General features: G+C 41.8%; 1 protein-coding gene across 1 annotated transcript in view; it reads right to left on the minus strand.

The window, feature by feature from the left end:
• DOCK4 (dedicator of cytokinesis 4) overlaps positions 1-19,213 on the minus strand; it is a 412,253-nt gene that overhangs the window by 12,356 nt on the left and 380,684 nt on the right. The window contains exons 40-49 of the mRNA XM_077807794.1: positions 17,902-18,043; positions 17,145-17,311; positions 15,546-15,632; positions 13,699-13,875; positions 6,641-6,724; positions 4,623-4,742; positions 4,123-4,244; positions 3,700-3,820; positions 3,090-3,171; positions 2,745-2,854 (exon numbers count right to left, since the gene is read on the minus strand). Of these exons, the coding sequence (XP_077663920.1) occupies positions 2,745-2,854; positions 3,090-3,171; positions 3,700-3,820; positions 4,123-4,244; positions 4,623-4,742; positions 6,641-6,724; positions 13,699-13,875; positions 15,546-15,632; positions 17,145-17,311; positions 17,902-18,043 (1,212 nt within the window). The remainder of the gene's footprint in view (positions 1-2,744; positions 2,855-3,089; positions 3,172-3,699; positions 3,821-4,122; positions 4,245-4,622; positions 4,743-6,640; positions 6,725-13,698; positions 13,876-15,545; positions 15,633-17,144; positions 17,312-17,901; positions 18,044-19,213) is intronic.

A 19,213-nucleotide genomic window follows, 5' to 3' on the forward strand; every position in this document is an offset into this window, starting at 1 on the left:
ATAACTCTGGTAAACAAATGAAAATCATGGTCTCAATAAACACTGGGTGTATGGATCATTAAAACATTTTGTAACCTACTAACCTTCCTTTTTTCTATGACTGCAGTGGTGTTAATTCATTTTAACCCACTTCATTTTAAGGAGTTTCTTGCAACATGTGCTAACCTCTCATGTTTAACAATCTGTCCCACCCTGTATTTAGCTGTGACACTCTGGTTACCTTTTCCAGACCTGAAGAAGAGCTCTGTGAAGATTGAAGACTTCTCTCTTCCACCAACAGAAGTTGGTCCTATAAAAGATATTACCTCACCCACCTTGTCTCTCTTATGTAGGAGAATGACTCCAATCATGGAGCAAATCAGGACTAAAAAAGACAACAAACCAATTACAGGGGCAAGTGTCTATGGAGCTTTTCAACACCAACAATAGGCATTCACATTCTTCATATGGAGAACAGGTAAGAGAGACAAGGCATCACAACCCAGCCAGAGACCAAGCAGCTAGAACTGAAAGGTAGTCAGTAGATGGATTGATGTAGTCTTAAACAGCCACTCAAGGCAGGAATACTTGTCCAATACTTCTGTAGCTTGGGTCCTACTCAGTCCTTGTAACTTCCTCAAATGAGGTGCTCTGGCAGCATAGGATTTGAAGAACAGGCATTTCCCTTTGTGCCTCTTCTTTTCAGGTTGAAAGACAACAGTATAAATTACTCTTTCACTTGGTGACAAAGAAATCCAGGGAGTATAGTGTGAATGCTCTGATGGAGACCCTGAATGCAAACTAGTGCTAGAATAAAAGTAGTAGGGACTAGTGACCGCATCAGTATCTAATTTTTATAAAGTGCTAAGGATATCTCTCTGTAAGGAGTGTGAGGATTTGGCCTTTAAAATCTCTCAAGAGTGAATATTTTTTCTGATGATAGAGGGTTAGAACTGTATTTTCTGAATATGACCCATTCTTGCTATCCTGGAAGGAAGGGGCTCTGAGAAGGATACTTGCCCCTTTTCCTAGAAAAAAGTTAGAACCCCTTTAAGGACATGAGAGGAAGAGGGAATAGTTGAAACTTCCTGCCTTTGAAATATGCTTCTTTGCATGAGAAAAGTAATTTTCTACTTACCCTGTCTGGGGACACTGAAGGTAGAGATAGACTGGGAGATTTTTCTGTCAGGTGAGCCTCTGGGAGAGTGGAGATTGGGCATAGCGGCTCCTCACGCTCTCTTGGTGAATCTCTGGTACAGCGCGGAACGGAGGCCGCATTCCACTTGGCAAAGCAAGAGTTTACAGGCTGGGAGCAAAAATGGCACAGTTCTTTCTTTATGGCTGACCGAAAAGCCACTTTACATACAGAACATCTGCAGGTCTTTGCTCTATGCAGCTTTGGCTGCTCTGCCATTCTGAGAGTGGCAGGAAGCTAACAGTTGAGAATACTCATTTTGTAGTCTCTGAGAACTGCTTCTCAGCCTGGCTAAGATTAAGTATTTGTTCTGAGATTGTCAGCTATCATGATGATGGGCATGGTATAAAAGCTTAAATAGAAAAGAGGAGAATATTTTCTCTTCAAGAACCACCTTAATAGCCAAGAGGTGGAGAGTGAGTGAGAGAGAGGCAGAACTAAAATTTAAGAGAAAGCAACAAGTCATTTCTAAAGTAAAAGAACCAGAACTACTGAGTTTCATGTTGTCAGAGGCAGAATTTCTGGGGGGAATCAGAATGGATGTTATTTGCCACTGTCATTGGGCTCCCTGTCAAAGTGCTTCAGTTTCCCCCAGTCTCTGCAATAATGACGGCCATGCTGTGGAGATGGAATGAACTAGAAGTGCTTTTACATGTAGAACAAGGGGAAAAGTACTGGAAAGAAAGTAGGCCTATTAATAAAAAGCATTTAATTAATGAGGATTAAAAATTGGCTGGTACAAAACTCATTTTGTAAGCCTTTTAATCCACAGACCTAAAAGGATAGGGATATTCCGATTTAGGATTCAAAGATGGTGATTTTAAAGTGAAAACTCATTTCTCCTCTCTCTCCTCCCTTCTCACTCCCATGCTAGAAAAAACGCCTCCCCTTTCCTATTTGTCCTTCCTCTCTGAAATGACATAAGGATTTAGGAACTGCCATATGCGATTGGCTTAGTAGTGTATCTTGCCTTTAACAATGGCCAGTATTTAGGATATTTCAGAGGAAGGAGAATGGAAGCTCACAGTGCACAACTGCTATTGTAACAGCCCTTCCACTTTTCCTTGCTCACACAAGAACAGTCACATAATGGCAGGGAGATGGACTATATGACCTTTGCATCTCCCTCATCTGTGATTTTATATCAAAACCAGGTCTAAATTGGGCAGATGGTAACCACAGAGTAGATCAATTTAAGCAGATTCACATTTCAGTTCTTGCTTCTTCTCTTTGGTATGTACTGTATATTTTACTAAACTAATATTGCCTATAAATATGCAGAAAACCTTTCCTTTTTCCCATTGTATTCATCATATTGCCAGTTCAGAGGAATGCCTACCTACCAAAAGTAACCACAGTGGGTAGAGGTAGTAGAGGTAGGCAATTATCTGTCCTATCTGCAAACATCTGAACATTAACAAATGAGGAAGTGCCCAAATTTTCTCATACTGATTTCTCTCATCTCTTCTAAAATAAAATTTTCATACTGAATTAGAGACGAAGTTAAAGAAGCTTTATCATCATATGCATTAGAGTAAATGTGAATAGATCTCCCTAACAAACTGGGTACCTGTGAAGGTTCTGCAGGAATCGGGTAGATGGCACTGCATGGCCTCTCTCTTGGGGACAGGCAAGAATTTTCTCTGGAATGCTTATGTTTGTCAGATAACAAAGGAGAAGCTGGAATATAAAACCCCCCCCAAAAGATAACTTAATGCACTAAAATGCATTGAAATACTGATCACTTAAATTCTGTGGGCCAATTTCATAACACAGAGAGAGACATCCAATTGTTCCCCTCCCAACAATTCACTTTCCTCTGACAATAAACTGCATTCTGTGTCACACAGGCAATAATTTGAGAATCAGTGGGTTAGTGTATTGAGAGCCATTTTCTTAGTGGACAAGCACTAACCTCTGGCACTGGATGGAGCAGAGCTGGTCACATTAGGTGAAGCGGAATGAGTAGAACTCAAGCTTGAGGTAGATGGACTTGGCTGGAAGTAGATGAGACACTCTTATGATCACATCATACATACAAGTTTGTAAAATACAAATACACTTCATATCTATTACACAAACGTTTTGCCCAGAGCAGAGAGTTATAATTTGTTACATTAGTTTTCCAAGAGCTCTAAGCAGCAAACAGATGTAAATAATATGAATATAATTTATTACATTTTGAACTTGCCGCAGTGTTAATGACAATTAGACCGAAAGGTCTGATTAGAGAAAAGAAATGGATTTGTGTTAGATTGTGTAGCTTTAAATAACTTTTCTCACATGCATTTATATCTTCAAATTGGACTGTTATAGTTATGTAAATAATAATCATTCTCTATAACTAACGAACGCTGACAGCACATAGAATATGAAGGTCTGTTTATAAAAAAAGCTTTTAACACTCTTTCAATCACAATTCTAAATTAAATAGAAGATGATAGTGAGTAAATAAATCTAGTGCTTTCTTGTGAGAAAACTCACAATAAGATCATATTTAGCTTAGCTATGGCAATACTTTGTACCTGCATGTTGAAAACTTCGTCAGAGCTTTCTGATTGCCCAGTGATATTGCTGACTTCAGCAGAGGCTTGTGATGACAATGAGGAGGATGAATATCTGTTTACAGCTGGGTAACTTAATGGACTGTTACAGGAAAAAATAAAAAATTGATTTAGTCAATTCCTATTCCAAGTTTTCCAATTTATTAAACATCAATAGGGTACCAAGAGAAAATAAACACTCCCATCTCTTATCTCATCTACTCTAATTTGGGTTTATTTATTATACTGTGATTTTTATCTGCTATGGATGTCTGCAGATGCCTATGGACTGATATATTAAGAAGCATATATATGATAAACTACACCACAGAGAAAAATTGTTCTAGTACATTGTATGAAAATGCCAAAAACTAGAAATTCCTGGTAATTTAATCTTTCATTTACCTGCGTCTAGGAATTACCCTGGCACCATCTGGGCTCATAGAAGCAGGCGCTGAATTTCTACATACACGAGGGCTTCCATTAGGAAAGTGAACCGGACTAGCTTGCACACATGCAGAGAATTCCTAATTATTGGTTAAAAAAAGGTTAATTAGAATAGGAAAAGCACCATCAAGCATTTTGTGACATACCTTTTCAATTCACTATCTGTACCTTTTCATTTTGAATTAGGTGCATTAAATATTAATATCTAAGAAGCTAAAGTATTTTTTTCAGTGATATTAAACATTTTCCTTTGACAAAGTAAAATGATTATTTTTCTTTTAGTCACATGATAATTTTAAAAAGTGGAGAGAAGCTCCAGTGCTACAACAATGTAATGCAACCAAGCAACCAAAAGATGTCACTCTTTGTCACTTAGCAGAACTAACAACCATGTTCAAACGAAGCAGTCCTTGCGGCTAAGCTATTCCCATGGCCTGTCAGTGCATCTGCTCACATACCTGTATTCCCAAACTTGACTTCATCACAAAGAACTGATCTACTAGCTTTTTGTGTAAAGGTCTCATATCCTGAGGCACAAACTTCTCATGTACAGCTAATCCGAATTCTAGAATCTGGGCCTTCACAAAAAAAGGGGAGAAAGACATTGCATTTCAGTTTAATTTTTGCTTTCCATCATTAACCTCCTTGTTACAATACTATAAATCCACAGAAATACATATTTTAGAAGGACCTTGATATTAAACAAAGCCTAAGGCCAAAACCAGGCATCTAGTCAAAAACATTTACTTTTCTCCTCTTTGTGCTGCTTGATTTTCAGAAGAACTTAGCTGGCTTGATACCAGTGGCTTTGTTGAATGTGTAGAGAAAACCTGACTTGGTGTGAAATGTGTGAATAAGCAGTTCTAAAAATATGAATGAAGACTTTCCCCAAACAATACTGGGAAGGAAATGTCGCTGCATAGAAACGTGAGAGATGACAACTCTGGTAAGGAGCCAGCAGGTCTGGGCAGACAACAGGGATGTGTCCAAACACAGTTCTTGGAATGCATATCCTGCTATGACTACAGAACCCATGTTATTCCTCTACCAGGTATCTCCTAAGCAGTGATAATTAATGTGGTGGCTTTATATGAAGGACAAAAGTCCACCAGGCTTGAGAGTAATAGCACCAAAACATATCACTTATTATCTTGTTCAGCTTTACTTAGATGGATTTAAAACTTTGGCTTGGTTAAGTGATGAGCCAAATAAACTTTAATGTAAAATAGAATAGTTACATTATGCTGTAATATCTTTGAATGAGAGCATCCAGCAGACATTTTGGGCCAGCATCTCAGTGGGTGTAAATCAGCAGAGCTGCATTGACTTTATCATCACAGGTGAAAATAACCATTTTGTTTCAGTGCAGGTCAACATTAATTTCTGCTTCTGCTAGAGGTGTTGTGGTGCCTCATGGGAGTTTACCCTTGGATCCCTTGTGCCCCATTCTCTCGTAGGGGCCCTGCTCTCCAGCTGGACTCCATCTTACATGATGCATCATGGCTTTCCCTGCAACTGAGCCACTGCAGTGCATCATGGAAATCTATGGGGTCAACATGTAGAAACAAAACATTTCATCTACGTTTTTCCCAATGAAAATTTCAGCCAAAACTGATTTTTCCTGCAGAAAATTTCTATTTTGACAAAAAAAACCCTTTTTTATTGGAAAATGTTTTGTTGGATGTTTTGACCAGCTTAGCAAGTAGGTAAAGTTTATCCAGCTTATCACTTAACCAAGTGAATATTTAAAGTTCCTTTTCAAATTTTATTTTATTGGTGAAACAAAGGGGAAAATAAAGTATCAAAATAAAAAGTAGACATAGTCAATAATGTTATTTCCCAGGACCTCTCTTCCTTTCAATTCATCACAAACTATGCAGCTCATTTATCTTTATTTTCCATAAATAGTAACGTCTACATTAAGTAATTCAAACCACACAATAAAAACAAATATAACAGGAAAAAAGGAGAAAAACAGTTCAAAGATCAAATAGTGATCGTAAATTTTTATATAACGTGCATCCTCTCAATTCCTTAGTTGCAGTCTATTTTTATTTCCTAGTCAGGCAAGTATTTGTGGAATGGTTTTTAAAAATAATTAATTATTTAATTAACATAATACAAGTTGTATTATTGCTACAATATACTTTTTAGTCATAGCAGTGTCAGGTAAAATATGTAACAATATGCAAATAAAACAAATACTTGCCATCATATGAAAGGAAGTTCTGCCTCTTACTGGTCCACTTATATTTTTTTGGACAGAGGAAAAGAGGATGAAGAGGATCAGAGAGATTAAGTTAACTACACTTTTAAACCTACTTATAGGGAGTTGCAGGCTATCTGAAAACTTATACAGAAAATATTGAGGGCCATTGAGCAGCTAAACACTGCAATTTCATATCTTATCTGGGAACATATCAATTTCAGCTAGAATACACAGCAGGCTCTCTGCTTTGTCTTTTCTCCATTTTACCTGCTCAAGCATCAGCTCTCTCAAGCGTGTGATCTTCTCCCCATCCTCTGGGTGGTTCAATATATATTCCTTCACAAAGAATGCCTGAGCAGAACATAATCACAGCGCAAAGTCACAACAAATTTTGATGGATATGTTTACAACAGCTTTAAGGCACCAGGTTTTTCAAAACAAAACCCCAACTCTTCCCGCAGCAGTACAGAATAACAAAATCATGTATCACAGTTATAGACCCATTTTCATATTTAAAGGTACTGCTGTTCTTTTTGAACAAACTGATATGCAACTTATACACAGAGATCACCCGCACAAATAAATGGCAGCCATTTCTTGTATAAAAAGCCTTTATCCGAGGTCCAATAAGTGAACCGCTTCCATTTGGCCATTTAGGTCGCTCTGGTGGAGGGCTTTCTGCTGTCCAACAGGGCCTGTTGAACACCGGCCGAGCGCTCCTGCTTTTCTGCATTTAACCATGCAGCAGCCAAGCTGTTAGGTGCAGAACCACCAGGTTCTGATGCAGAAGACTGCTGTGGTTTTGGGACAGCAGGTCTGGCCTGAGCAGCAGCTGTAACAGAGCAGCCACCGAGAGGTCCAGCACCATGCTGAACCAGTGTTGGTGCAGCCAAGCCGGCACTATGAGGATCACCTTCACCCTGTGCAGCTTCATCTTCATGAGGACCCTGTGAATTAACGGCACTGGGAGGGAAGGTGTACAACAGAGCCCCTGACCATGGGAGCAGAAAAGCGTCCGACAGGGAGCCTCTGTCGACCCCCCAAAATTGAGCAGAAAACGTGTCATTTCCTGTTCTGCCTGGGTGTGAACAGGTCCACCTGGGAAGTCCCTCACCTCTAGTAGAAGAGGCTGACCACTTCCAGATGGAGGGACCATTGGTGGCGAGATGAGAAGGTCCTGCTGAGGCAATCTGCCAAAGCGTTCCTGGCCCCGACGGGCAGCTACGAGATGAATGTCATGTAGTACAGAAGTCCCGGAGCCTGAGGGCTTCTTGGCAAAGGGAAGACGATCTGGCTCTGTCTTGCTTGTTGATATAGAACATAAGCAGCTGTATTGTCTGTCAGGATCTGGACCACCCTGCTTTCTATGTGAGGTAGGAAAGCTTGGCAGACCAGGAGAACTGCTCTGAGCTCCCCGACGTTGATGTGGAGGAAGCGATCGTGACATGACCAATGGCCTTGCATGCTGAGATTGCCCAGGTGGGCTCCCCACCCCAGGTCTGAGGCATTAGAGATGAGGGTCACCAATGGGACGGAGCCACTAAGGGAACTCCCTCCAACACTAATGCAGGATTCTGCCACCAAGTGAGTGATGACAGTACAGGTCCGGGACCCTGACCACATGGTCCATTCTGTGTCTGTTGGGGACGTAGACCAACACCAGCCACACCTGCAGGGATCTGAGGCAGAGCCATGCGTGCCGGACTATGTAAGTGGAGGCCGCCATTGTGGCCCAACAATCGCAGGCATGTGTGACTGGTGGTGAGATGATGGGCTTGCATGCACAAGATCAAGTCTGTCATGGCTTGGAACTGAGCCTCGGGGAGGAAGGCTCTGGTCTGAGTAGAGTTGAGGACCGCTTCAATGAACTCTATGCATTGCACTGGAATTAAGGTCAACTTTTTCTCATTTATTAACAGCCCCAGGTCACGACAGGTGGAGCAAACCGGATCAAGATGCCACCATATTTGATCCCGGGACCAGCCTTTTATCAGCCAGTTGTCGAAGTACAGGTAAATTTGAACACCCCAGCACCTCAGGTAAGCGGCCACTGGTGCTATGCACTTTGTGAATACCCTTGAGGCTGATGAGAGACTGAAGAGCAGCTCTGTGAATTGGAAGTGGTGCTGGCCCAGCACAAAATGGAGGAAGTGCCTGTGCCCTGGGAAAATGGAAATATGGAAATCCTTCAGGTTGGGGGCACCGTACCAGTCATCCAGATCCAAGGAGGGGGTGATGGAGGGCAGGGAGACTATATGAAACTTCAACTTCTTGAGAGACTTGTTGAGGCGACATAGGATTAGGAAGTAGCGGGATTAGGAAGTAGCGGGAGTAGAACCCTTTTCCTTTCATGTCCCGAAGGACTTCCTCTGCCGCCCCCAGCGCAGGAGGTTCTCGACCTCTTGAATGAGGAGTTGCTCGTGAAACAGGTCCCTGAAGAGGGATGGGGAAGAGGGGTGGGAGGGAGGGTCAGTCACGAACTGCAGGGTGTACCCTGAAGATATTACTTTGAGCACCTAACGGTCCAAGGTCAGCCATGACCAGGCCGACCGGAAGGGGCGCAGCGGTTGAGGAAAGAGTGGGAGGGCGTATCCTGGGAACTGACTGAGGAGCCATCCTCAAGCACACCCTCAAAATGACTGCTTCTGGCCTCCTTGGTTTCTGGAAGGGCCAGGCTGAGCAGACGAATGGGAAAACAACGTGTAACGCGGCTTAGACCCCTAGCCTCTATCCTTTCTCCTGTAGGTGCCCAGCTGGGGAGTCCCGCAGGACCTAGACTGGGGAGGTGGAGGGCCGAACGGCTTCCTGGTATGCTGAGGGTATGAAGGCCCAAGGAGCAGAGGGTGGCCCGGGAGTCTTTAAGGCCGTGAAGCCTTGTGTCCGTGAGCATGGAGAAGAGCCCTGCCCCCTCAAAGAGGAGTCCTGAATGGTGACCTGCATCTCCTGGAATAACCTGGAGGACTGCAGCTGTGCCTCTTGGCCACCACCAAGGCGACCACCCTGGCTGGTGAGTCCGTAGCATCCCAGGCCATCTGGAGGGCCCCTCTAGCCGCTGCTGTGCCTTCTTCCACCAAAGCGGCAAACTCCTGGGCTCGGTCCTGTGGGAGGGCCTCCTTGAATTTGCTATTAAAATTGTACCTGCCTAACAGGGCCTGGGGGTTAGAAATCCAAAATTGCAGGCTTGCTGTCAAATAAACTTTTCTGCCAAACAAGTCTAGTCTCTTGGCATCTTTGTTTTTTGGCGTGCCACTGACTTGGCTCTGCCTGTCCCTTTCATTAACAGTGGACATGACCAGTGATGCCGCTGGAGGGTGTGTGCACAAATATTCAAACCCTTTTGCAGGGACGTAATACTTCTTTTCCACCTTCTTAGAAGTAGGCGGAATGGAAGAGGGTGTCTGCCACAGCGATTTGGCAATCGTAAGGACCACTGCGTGGACAGGCACCGGAGGAGGATATAACATTAAAGAGGTTGTTGGAGTCCTCCGCGAACTTACTTTTTAAGTTCAAATTGGCAGCCAGCATTTAAGGAGGGCCTGGTGCTCCTGGAAGTCGTCGAGGGGGCTGCCTGTTTGGGAGGGACCTGCCACCACTTCATCTGGAGACGACGATGATTGTACTGCTGGGGGAGGGGCCGGTTCACCTTCCCTCTCTGGGGATGGCTCCTTGGGTGTTGAAGCCTGCTGCACTGTCCCTGCTTTGGAGTCAGTGTCATGTTCTGACTCCGGTGCCAGCGGTGCCAGAGGCAGCCAGGGAAGACTGGTGGGAATACGGGACCAGCATTATGGACACACCCCATGGGTTCCAGCATGGCCATTGTGTGGGCTACTATCCCTGCTGCCATGCCGCAGCTGCAGATGCTGTACTGGTGTTGCGGGTCGGCAGAGAATCTCCACTCCTCGGCAAGCGGCTGAACTCCCAGTCTGACTCTGACCATTGCCCTTCCGGCGACCAAGGCGGAGATGTCGAGGCCTGAGTTTGCTGACTGACCTAGTTGGCGACCGGTGAGATGCGGGCAAGGATTGGTGCCTGCTTGACAAACAGTACCAAGGAGATTGAGACTGGTGTCATGATAGGGAGTGACTCCACCCCTGTGGGGACTGACATCTGGGAGACCGTGTAAGCGAGGGTGACCTGCGCCACAGCGATCTTTGATGGGAAGCTTGCCAGTACCATGGGTATGGGGATCAGTGCCTCGACTCCAGCGTCCCATGCCTCGTAGGGAGAGAGTGGTGCCGGGGTCCTAGGTTGTGGAGATGGGGATTTATGCCTGAGGTCCGGAGAGGATGCTCCACTGCTGTATGTGGCAGGTCCATGACTGGCTTGCCCTTAAATTTTGGGATCTTAGCTGAGTCTGGCGCAGCAACAGCAGTATCAGACAGCCTGCTTGTTCTTTAGCCGCCAGGGCTGCTTTGGGCAACGAGTGCCCTAGGAGAAGCCGGGGAGTTGGAGGCAGATCACTGGCCAGGCTAGAGAGTCTGATCACAGCGGTATCCACAGTAAGCTCCGGGGTGGGCACCTGGCCTGACATAGGTCCTTTGCTTGAAGGCCCTTTCCCCTCTGGTGCTGGGGTGCTCTTCTTCTTTTGCTGCTTCCTAGGCACCAACGAGGGGGAACAGTGCTGAGCGGAGCCCAGTGCTGGTGGTGCACTCTGTACCAATGCCAAGGTGCTCAGCGTGCGGTCCGAGCGGGAGGGCTCCAACACAGGAAGAAGTGCTGCCTCCATGAGGAGGGCCCTCAAGCGGATATCCTGCTCCTTTTGGATTCTAGGGTGAAAGTTTTTACAGATTCTTTACTTGTCCTTTCTATGGGACTCCCTCAAGCACTTCAAACAGCTGTCGTGGGTCACTAATAGGTATCGGCCTGTTGCATGACGAGCATGGTTTGAAGCTGGGGGAACAGGGCATGCCCTGCTCTGGGGCGAAGTCCCAGCTGGGACTCTAACTACCAAACTAACCTAACACTTAACTTAATGGCTAACTAAGTACCTACAAATTATATACAAAGAAGATAGACAGTGGGCTGTAAAGAACCACTAACACATTTGCAATGCAAGACAAGGTGCTCCAACCAACCGTCATGGGTGGTAAGAAGGAATTGAGAGGCTGTAGGGCTGGTGGCACCTAATATACCAGCGCATGGGTGCGGCACTCAAGGGGGTGCCACAGACGACCCTACGGATATTGCTAAGGCAAAAATTTCCAACGACTGTGCACGTGGGCATGCACACACCTAGAATGGAATCGACATGAGCAAGCACCCAAAGAAGGAGGAGTGTTAAGAAACAGCATGGACAATAGGAGATGGGTGCTTTTTGGCCCTGCGGAGGGAACTTAGATTGCAAGAAGAAGGGGTTGACTGAAGAATCTGTTTTCTGGGTCCTGGCCTATCCTGGGGTGAGGGATGCTGCAATAGGGAGGATGATATCTGTTGAAGAGCCTGTATTCACAGTTCAGGTCTACCCTGAGCTTAGGCCTGAAGATCCAGGGCTGGAAAGGGGACAGACACATTGAGTATGTGGCCCTGTAGAGAAGGGAAGAGAAGAGAAAGTAAGGGAAAGCAATTATGGAGTGATGCCTTTGTGAAATGGAGGAAGAGGAGAAAAAATAATGAGATGATAAAATGAGATCTGTTTCACCTTGTATTTTAGCTGTGACACGGAGTACCTTCCCAGACCCAAAGAGAGCTCTCTGTAAGCTTGAATGCTTGTCTCTCTCACCAACAGAAGTTGGTCCAATAAAAGATATTACCTTGGTCACTTATTTCTTAGAAAAGAAAGAACAAGAGCAGTTTCATTTATTCATGGTCTTACATTTTCTTTCACCTCCCCCAGCTTTAAAAAAAAGTGTGTGAGGGGGAGAGCTGAAAAAGGGGTAGGGACCAACTATGTGTCACCCGGGGTGGAGGGGAATATATGGGTTGATCATAGATCACAGGAACAGGGGAGGAATAGGCAGCAGGCTAAAACTTTTAGTTTAACAATTCATGATTTGTTTCTGCATTAGCAGTACATCCCAACAGTGTGTCAGGTTCATTTTCCTTCATCTTACTTCAGTTGCTGCCTTCAAAAATCTGACATACTGAGTGAGCAGTGAATCTTTAAACTGCTTTTGACCTTTCGGTCAAGTGGGCAAAGTGGTATTCAGCTTCTTCTTTCACACGGCAAGAGAGGTGATTAGCAACATTCAACTATCCAAGTGCAGATTACTGAGTCAGTGAGTATCTTTGGAAGGGCTTAGTGTAAGTCTGAGATGCTGGCAGCAAATGATCAAAGTGGGCACTAATTTACAGTGGGCCCATAGTTTGTGACTGGTGTTCAGTCACACTGTGTTATCTCTCAGCTTCCAGAGGTGTAAGAGATGACAGCATCTGAAATGAGATGTTTTGAAATGGCTAGGTGTGGACCATTGTTTCCAGGGTAGGTTGAAGCCTGTTATTCAACTTCTTCACCTTCTCATACTATGGTAGGGGGATTCCAACACACAGAGAAATATCTTATAAGACTTCTGGGGAAAATGTCAAGAACAAGCTAGTACTCGTAGTGTTCACATCCTTTCTTTTTTACTAAGAGCTGCAGCTTCAACATACCACAGAACTCTGTCCAGGGATAATATTCCAAAAATTTAAGGTAATCATGAAGGTGACCCAAGCGTGATGATGATCATGAACAATTCTTCAGCAAGAATATAGGTTAGAGGTGACAAACAAAATACTTTTCAATTGCACACACTGTTTCCTTCTAGACTTTCCCAGGAAGATCGGTTTCTTGAAAGACTTGGAGAAGATCTAGGAGAACAAGTTGTCACAGACACCCTTTCTTATTAAGGAATAAATGTAACAGTGTTATTGGCAGAACAACCTCATTAAGAAATAGAAAACTGTTCAAAACTGTCTCCTGACCTAAAAAGAAGCTGACACAATGTAGGAAAGAGTGATAAAACTAATTTTAAATAGAGTGGCTTAACCTTTCACAAGTAACCATCAAAAAACAAAACAAAAAACAAGTAACCATCAAAGAATGCAAGATAATTCTGGATCTACTTATCACTATGATAATTTTATAGTGCTACTTACACTCAAATGTAAATAATAAAATTAAAAAAAAATCACACATTTAATATCACCTTTGATATTTATTTTAGTATAGGTGATTATGTATAATGCAGTTTCTATTAGTACTATTTGCATCCATTATATATAATACCATCTGTATGCTCTTATACAGAGCAAGAGTTAGACAGAAACAGCTTAAAATTAGTAAAACTATGCATGAAACAGATAATACGATAGATCCGTAAAATATATTTTATAAATAAACTGCTTACCTCTTGGTACCTAGCAACTCCACCATTAACTGCTGCATCTATGACCCCATTCAGACACATTGTGAGTGGGTTTATATTCTGCATCTGTCGGGTCTGACACTGACTAATCAGAGTTCTCAGCTGTTGGTTCTTATTTTCCAGCACTTCAATAGCATTCTCGAGGGGACTCATTTCCACCTGGGGGGAAAAAAAATCACCAAGAACATGCTTAATTCTCAAATATTTAACAGATAATTTATTAAAGGCTGTTTTTGCTGAATTCTAGACTCTAAACAAGGTTATTATGTATTACTAATTTCTCATATATTTGTAGATAATTCCTACATGCTTGGGTTGCCTTGTGAGATATGGGGTCAAAAACAGAATGACTTCAACCACACAAGCAAGGACCAATTCCATCAGCAATTCATATTATTTGACTCTGCAAAGCTGGTGAACACCTGCAAAATACTGAGCCCTTTAACTGCTGGTGAAATTAACAGGGCACTCATTATCAGGCCCGGAGTGATTTCTGTGCCTTACTGAAGGGTCAGAGGAGTTTCCCTAGCTGCTAATATATACTGCAAGAAGACAGGAAAGGCAGAAGAAATTTTATAATTCAGTAGCTAGAGTAGAGAATAGACTATTCTCTGGCCTCTATAGCTGTCATCATTTACCAGATGTTACCACCCAGTGGTATTTGAGACAACGCAAGTATGTGCTATGCTAAGCATAGAGGAAACTGTAGTATTTCAGCTATAATTGCTGGCAAAAACTGACTGTAATGGTGATAAAGGTACCTACGGGAGGGTCTCCTGCTGTTTTGAGGTGACATTTTTTATGCAAAATATTGGGCTGTGCTGTATTAATCTGGGAATTTGTGTGTGCTGGAGCAGCCACAGTACCAATCAGCTAGCAGATTTTCTCTTGCTTTACACAGAATTGTGTCATTTGATTTGTACTAAATTGAGTAGCTGTTTTTCAGTTAGGACTATACCAGAAGGATGAGAGAAAGACTGACAAACAAAATAACAACATAAAAAAGAAAGGAAATAATTTGTACAGCAGTAAACCTGCGTTCAATGGGGACTAGTTTCCCATTAGTATTGGACTGTCTTCTTTGGCAAGAGGGAGAATATTTGCATGTGCCAACCTTCAGGGCCTGAAGCTTGCCAAGTTAGCTAGAGAACTTTAAACAAGAAGGATTATTTTTCAGAATATGTTTTGAATGTATTAGAGAAGTTTCCCTGAAATTTGACTATGAAGAAAAACAATAAATTACAAGCTGTTAGTAATGGGTTGCTACTTTAGACCTGGATCTTACAATGAGCTTCACATAGGCAGGTTTCTGCACCCATGCAGAGACCCAGTGACTTTAATAGAGCTCCATGCAGAGAGAGGGATCCACCCCCATGGCACTTTTAGCAGAATGGGAGCCCTGAGAATGATTACCTTTCAAGTATACCAAGAGACATGTTAGGCCATAAATATTCAAAGCAGTGAACACTGTCGTACCAGGTTCTAAGAAAATAACTTGCTGACATTCAGTGTCACCTCTGACTATATTTTTCTTGGTTTTTTTGTCTTGAATTGTTTGAATCAATCATAATGATGGTTGGTGGTTCCTACCAGTGCTATTCAGTTATTTATGGGAACTAGGTACCATAGAAGGATTTAAAAATCATTTTATTCAGCATAAAAAGCAGGCTGAGATGGATTCCTGCCACTAGCAACACTAGATATTACTAATAAATCTTTAAATCTGGTTTATTACATGCTGTACATATAAAGAAGTAACCTAGTTGCTAAGCCAGTATCCAAAATGAACTTGGAAGCAAGAGTCTATTAATAGATCTCTTCATACTCACTACTTCACGTTTTTCCACTTCGAACCAACGGGATATCCCAGGTAAACTCTGCACTAAGATCAATGTTGTTCTTTCCACCCACAGACTCTGCAAAATACAAAAGCAAATTATTTGGTGTGTTGTTCTTTTGGAGACACGTGATCTAGAATGCACATTGCTTTTGCCACCTTGCCCTATTTTCAGTGGTTTGTTTGATCTTTTCTTAACTGATGGATTTCTTCATTCTTGTGATATTGAATGGCAGTAATGTGGTAATAGCTAAATCTGCTCAAATGACCACCCAAAAGAATACAATATACAATTTTCTCTTTTACCGTCTAGGACTGACTATTAATTTCTGCTGATCTCATGAGTGGAGGATACTCTTTTTATCCTGGTCTCTGTTCTCTAAATGGACTACAGATGAAAGCTACTCACAACCTAATCTATTGGGAAAAAGGACAGTTTCTAGTTTTTGTATTCCTGAAATAAGGAATAAATGGGAAAAATACTTATGTTTAAAAAGAGTGACTGACTCTCCTTTATCAAGTCCTACAATATATCAAAGTGTATTGCATACATCACCCACAAACACATAATACTATTAAATGCCTTTTAGGGAAATATCTTAAAGTAATTTAAAAGCATTATTGTGACATAAAAGTCTGTTGAATTACAAGGTTCCACAGTATATAATATAATGCTTATATAAAATACATCAGAGTAGTACAATTAAAGAATCCTAAACTTTAATCAGAATATACAACTGATTCAGCTCATTTTTATGGTGCTTTTTATTACCCTTATAGTTCTTACTCTAAGTTTACAGCAATACCAACATGTGATAATACACTTTATCCATTTGAATAATTCCCTTATTGAAGCACAAGATATACAAATGTATTTCATATATACATTACTAAGAGATGAATATCTTTGACTAGGTACATATATATATATATAACCAGGCAGGCATATGCTGAAAGAGTTTCTAAGTGTCTTGTGGGTCAGTGTGAAGGTTGGTACTGGAAAAGGCAAGAGTGAATTTTCCACACACCAATATTTTTGCTAATAGGATTAATAATAATTTATTTATTAGGGACTAATTTGTGGCTTGGACCTGGATTAAAAGATAGCATGTAGTTGTCATGTCACAAGCTCAGACCAGGAACCATATTGTAACTTAAAGAGTCACAATTTGGTTCCTGCTTCCCCCTTCTTCCGCAGGAGGAATCACCTATGCCTTATGCTTGGCGCAGATTACTTTACTTCCCAGTCTGTGCCAGTTTAACTGTTTTAGCAAACAGTGTGGGTGCTGCTCTCCCCCTGCAAAGCTATATAGGTAGCTTATGCAGGTAGCGTGTGAAGGGAAGTAAGCGGGCTTCTTACATGTTCTCACTCGCTTGTGCAGATATGTAGGGCAAGTGACAATCTTGCCTTATGTTTGTCTTCCTTATTTTAATTAAAATCTGAAGAGTATGGAAATGACACTTGATTTACCATTATTTGCAGGGTCCATTTAATTTACTCTTATCTAATTCATTCAGCACATAACTATAAATTATCTTATGAACAATGGTATACAGCACCAGTAGTACAGGAAACTATATGGTACTGTACCTTGAATTCATTCTCCTTGTCTTTGGTCCCTTTGTGGAATGGCCTGTCGTATCGGAATCTCCAGATGTGATTCACTTTATAAAAACTCTTGATGTTATCTGGGATGCCCTCTCTCTGCAGGACCTCCTGGCTTTCAGGAATTGGTGTCACTGCATAGATCTGCAGATCTACATGTAAAAAGTTAAGGGCCAAACTAACCTATCACCAGCAAAACAAGTAGACTGGTTCCTGAAGCGTGAAGAAATAAAAATTCTGAAAGTTCACATCCTTAAGCTTCCAGACCATTAACTTCTTTTAACAAGTCACAGTTACTTCTAAAATGCAGCTATCTAGTATATGGAAATTAAAATATTTAACTATGGATACTCCTTCAGATTTCACCCATAGCCTATGATACCATGCTCTGTAAATCAAGAACTAGTATTATTGCAACTTAAACTGACATACTAATGCTCAAAGTCTGACAGTTCTGCAAACTAATTTAAATGAAATCAAAATGTTTAACAAGTGATCTCCCATCAAGGATTTTTAAACAAACAAACAAAACCATGTAGAAACATGAAAGAATTACTGGAAATAATTTACCTGAAGAAATTATGAATAAAAAAAAGTGTTAGAAGTCAAATTCTTTCCTGATGTAATTCCAATTATTTCAGTGGAATTACATCACACGTGAATTTGGCTGTAACAATGTAATTTTTTTTTAAAAGTGTGCAAAAATTAACTGCAGAATATGATCTTGTGAAAGTTTGGATACACTGTGCTTCTGCCTGAAAGATGGTCTCATCGGGCTGATTGGCATGTTGCATAGCAATGGCATGTGGGAACTCATTCAACATTCGCTGTTGGAAAGCCTCCAGTCTCTCATAGTCATGTCCTCGGCAAACAAACTCCTTATTCTGTACAGAAGAAGCAGAGCTAGTTACATGAAAATAACTGAGTACCATTAAATAAATAAAGACACACACTTTCAAAAGGGGGCTTCTGGGGATGCTTATTGCACTATTTGAACAAAGAAAAAGGTAAGTAACAAAAGGCAAAAGCAAAAAACAACTATATAGAGGGAAAAAGTGATTTAGTCAAAAGGAAAGCAAATGTAATTGCACTATATAAAATACATTTTATTGCTTGATGCATTCTGGAAAATCTAATCATTACGTATTTCTGTAAGCCGTGATCTGAAAGGCAAACACTCTTTTTACTAGCTGAAAGTATGCATGGGTAATGTAAAGTAATGGATGGTGAAGGCAACAGGAGAGTCATACGTCCTTTGTGCAGTGTACTGAATTTTTTTGCTGGTTAGTCCTAAATCTTGCTTTATAGATATGCACCTTGGAGAAAGGGAAGGGATAAGAATCCTTCAGAATGCACCCCTATTGCCTCTCCCTCTAAAGACTGCACAGATCACCAGTCTGATATATTTGGCCTGCCCCGCCTTAGGGGGAAAGAGAGAATGAGGGTAGCTGAGCCTGTTCCAACTCTGAATCTTCCACATGGCTGCTCACTGTTCCCCTGCACCACCAGGTCAGGTTGGCTTTCTTAAACATTTGTGTGTGCAACATGAACCTCACATAAACCATTAGATGCCAGGAGCTGGAATTCCCAATGCAGCACTTATTGTTTACAATGGTTGTGCTGATACCCATAAGTGCTATGGAAATACTCTTCTTCATCAGCTTCCTATACCCCTGGGCATAGGACTTTAGACAAGGCCTCATCTTTGTATATTATAGGATTTTATCCAATTTATCAGGAATAAATATGCACATTCACCATTTCCCAAGCAATAATGTTAAATAAATTCACTTGTTTTATCTGTACTTTTGAAGTGGTTTTGTTTAGCAGTGTTTGGTAAAAATAATAATCATCTCTATAAAATCATGAGAACACAAACAGATACCATACGCATCTGAGAGCGCCAGCCTTTCTTGTGAATTGCTGTTGGTGAAATAAACCCTGATATTCTTTGAGGGCAAATACAAATAATAGCTGAGGATACTTACATTTGAAAAAGTGAAGCCCTTTCCACAGCAAACATATCTAAGGACTTCACCACAATAATTAACAAG

Source organism: Eretmochelys imbricata, chromosome 1 (assembly GCF_965152235.1).
Source record: "Eretmochelys imbricata isolate rEreImb1 chromosome 1, rEreImb1.hap1, whole genome shotgun sequence".
NCBI classification, from domain to species: domain Eukaryota; kingdom Metazoa; phylum Chordata; order Testudines; family Cheloniidae; genus Eretmochelys; species Eretmochelys imbricata.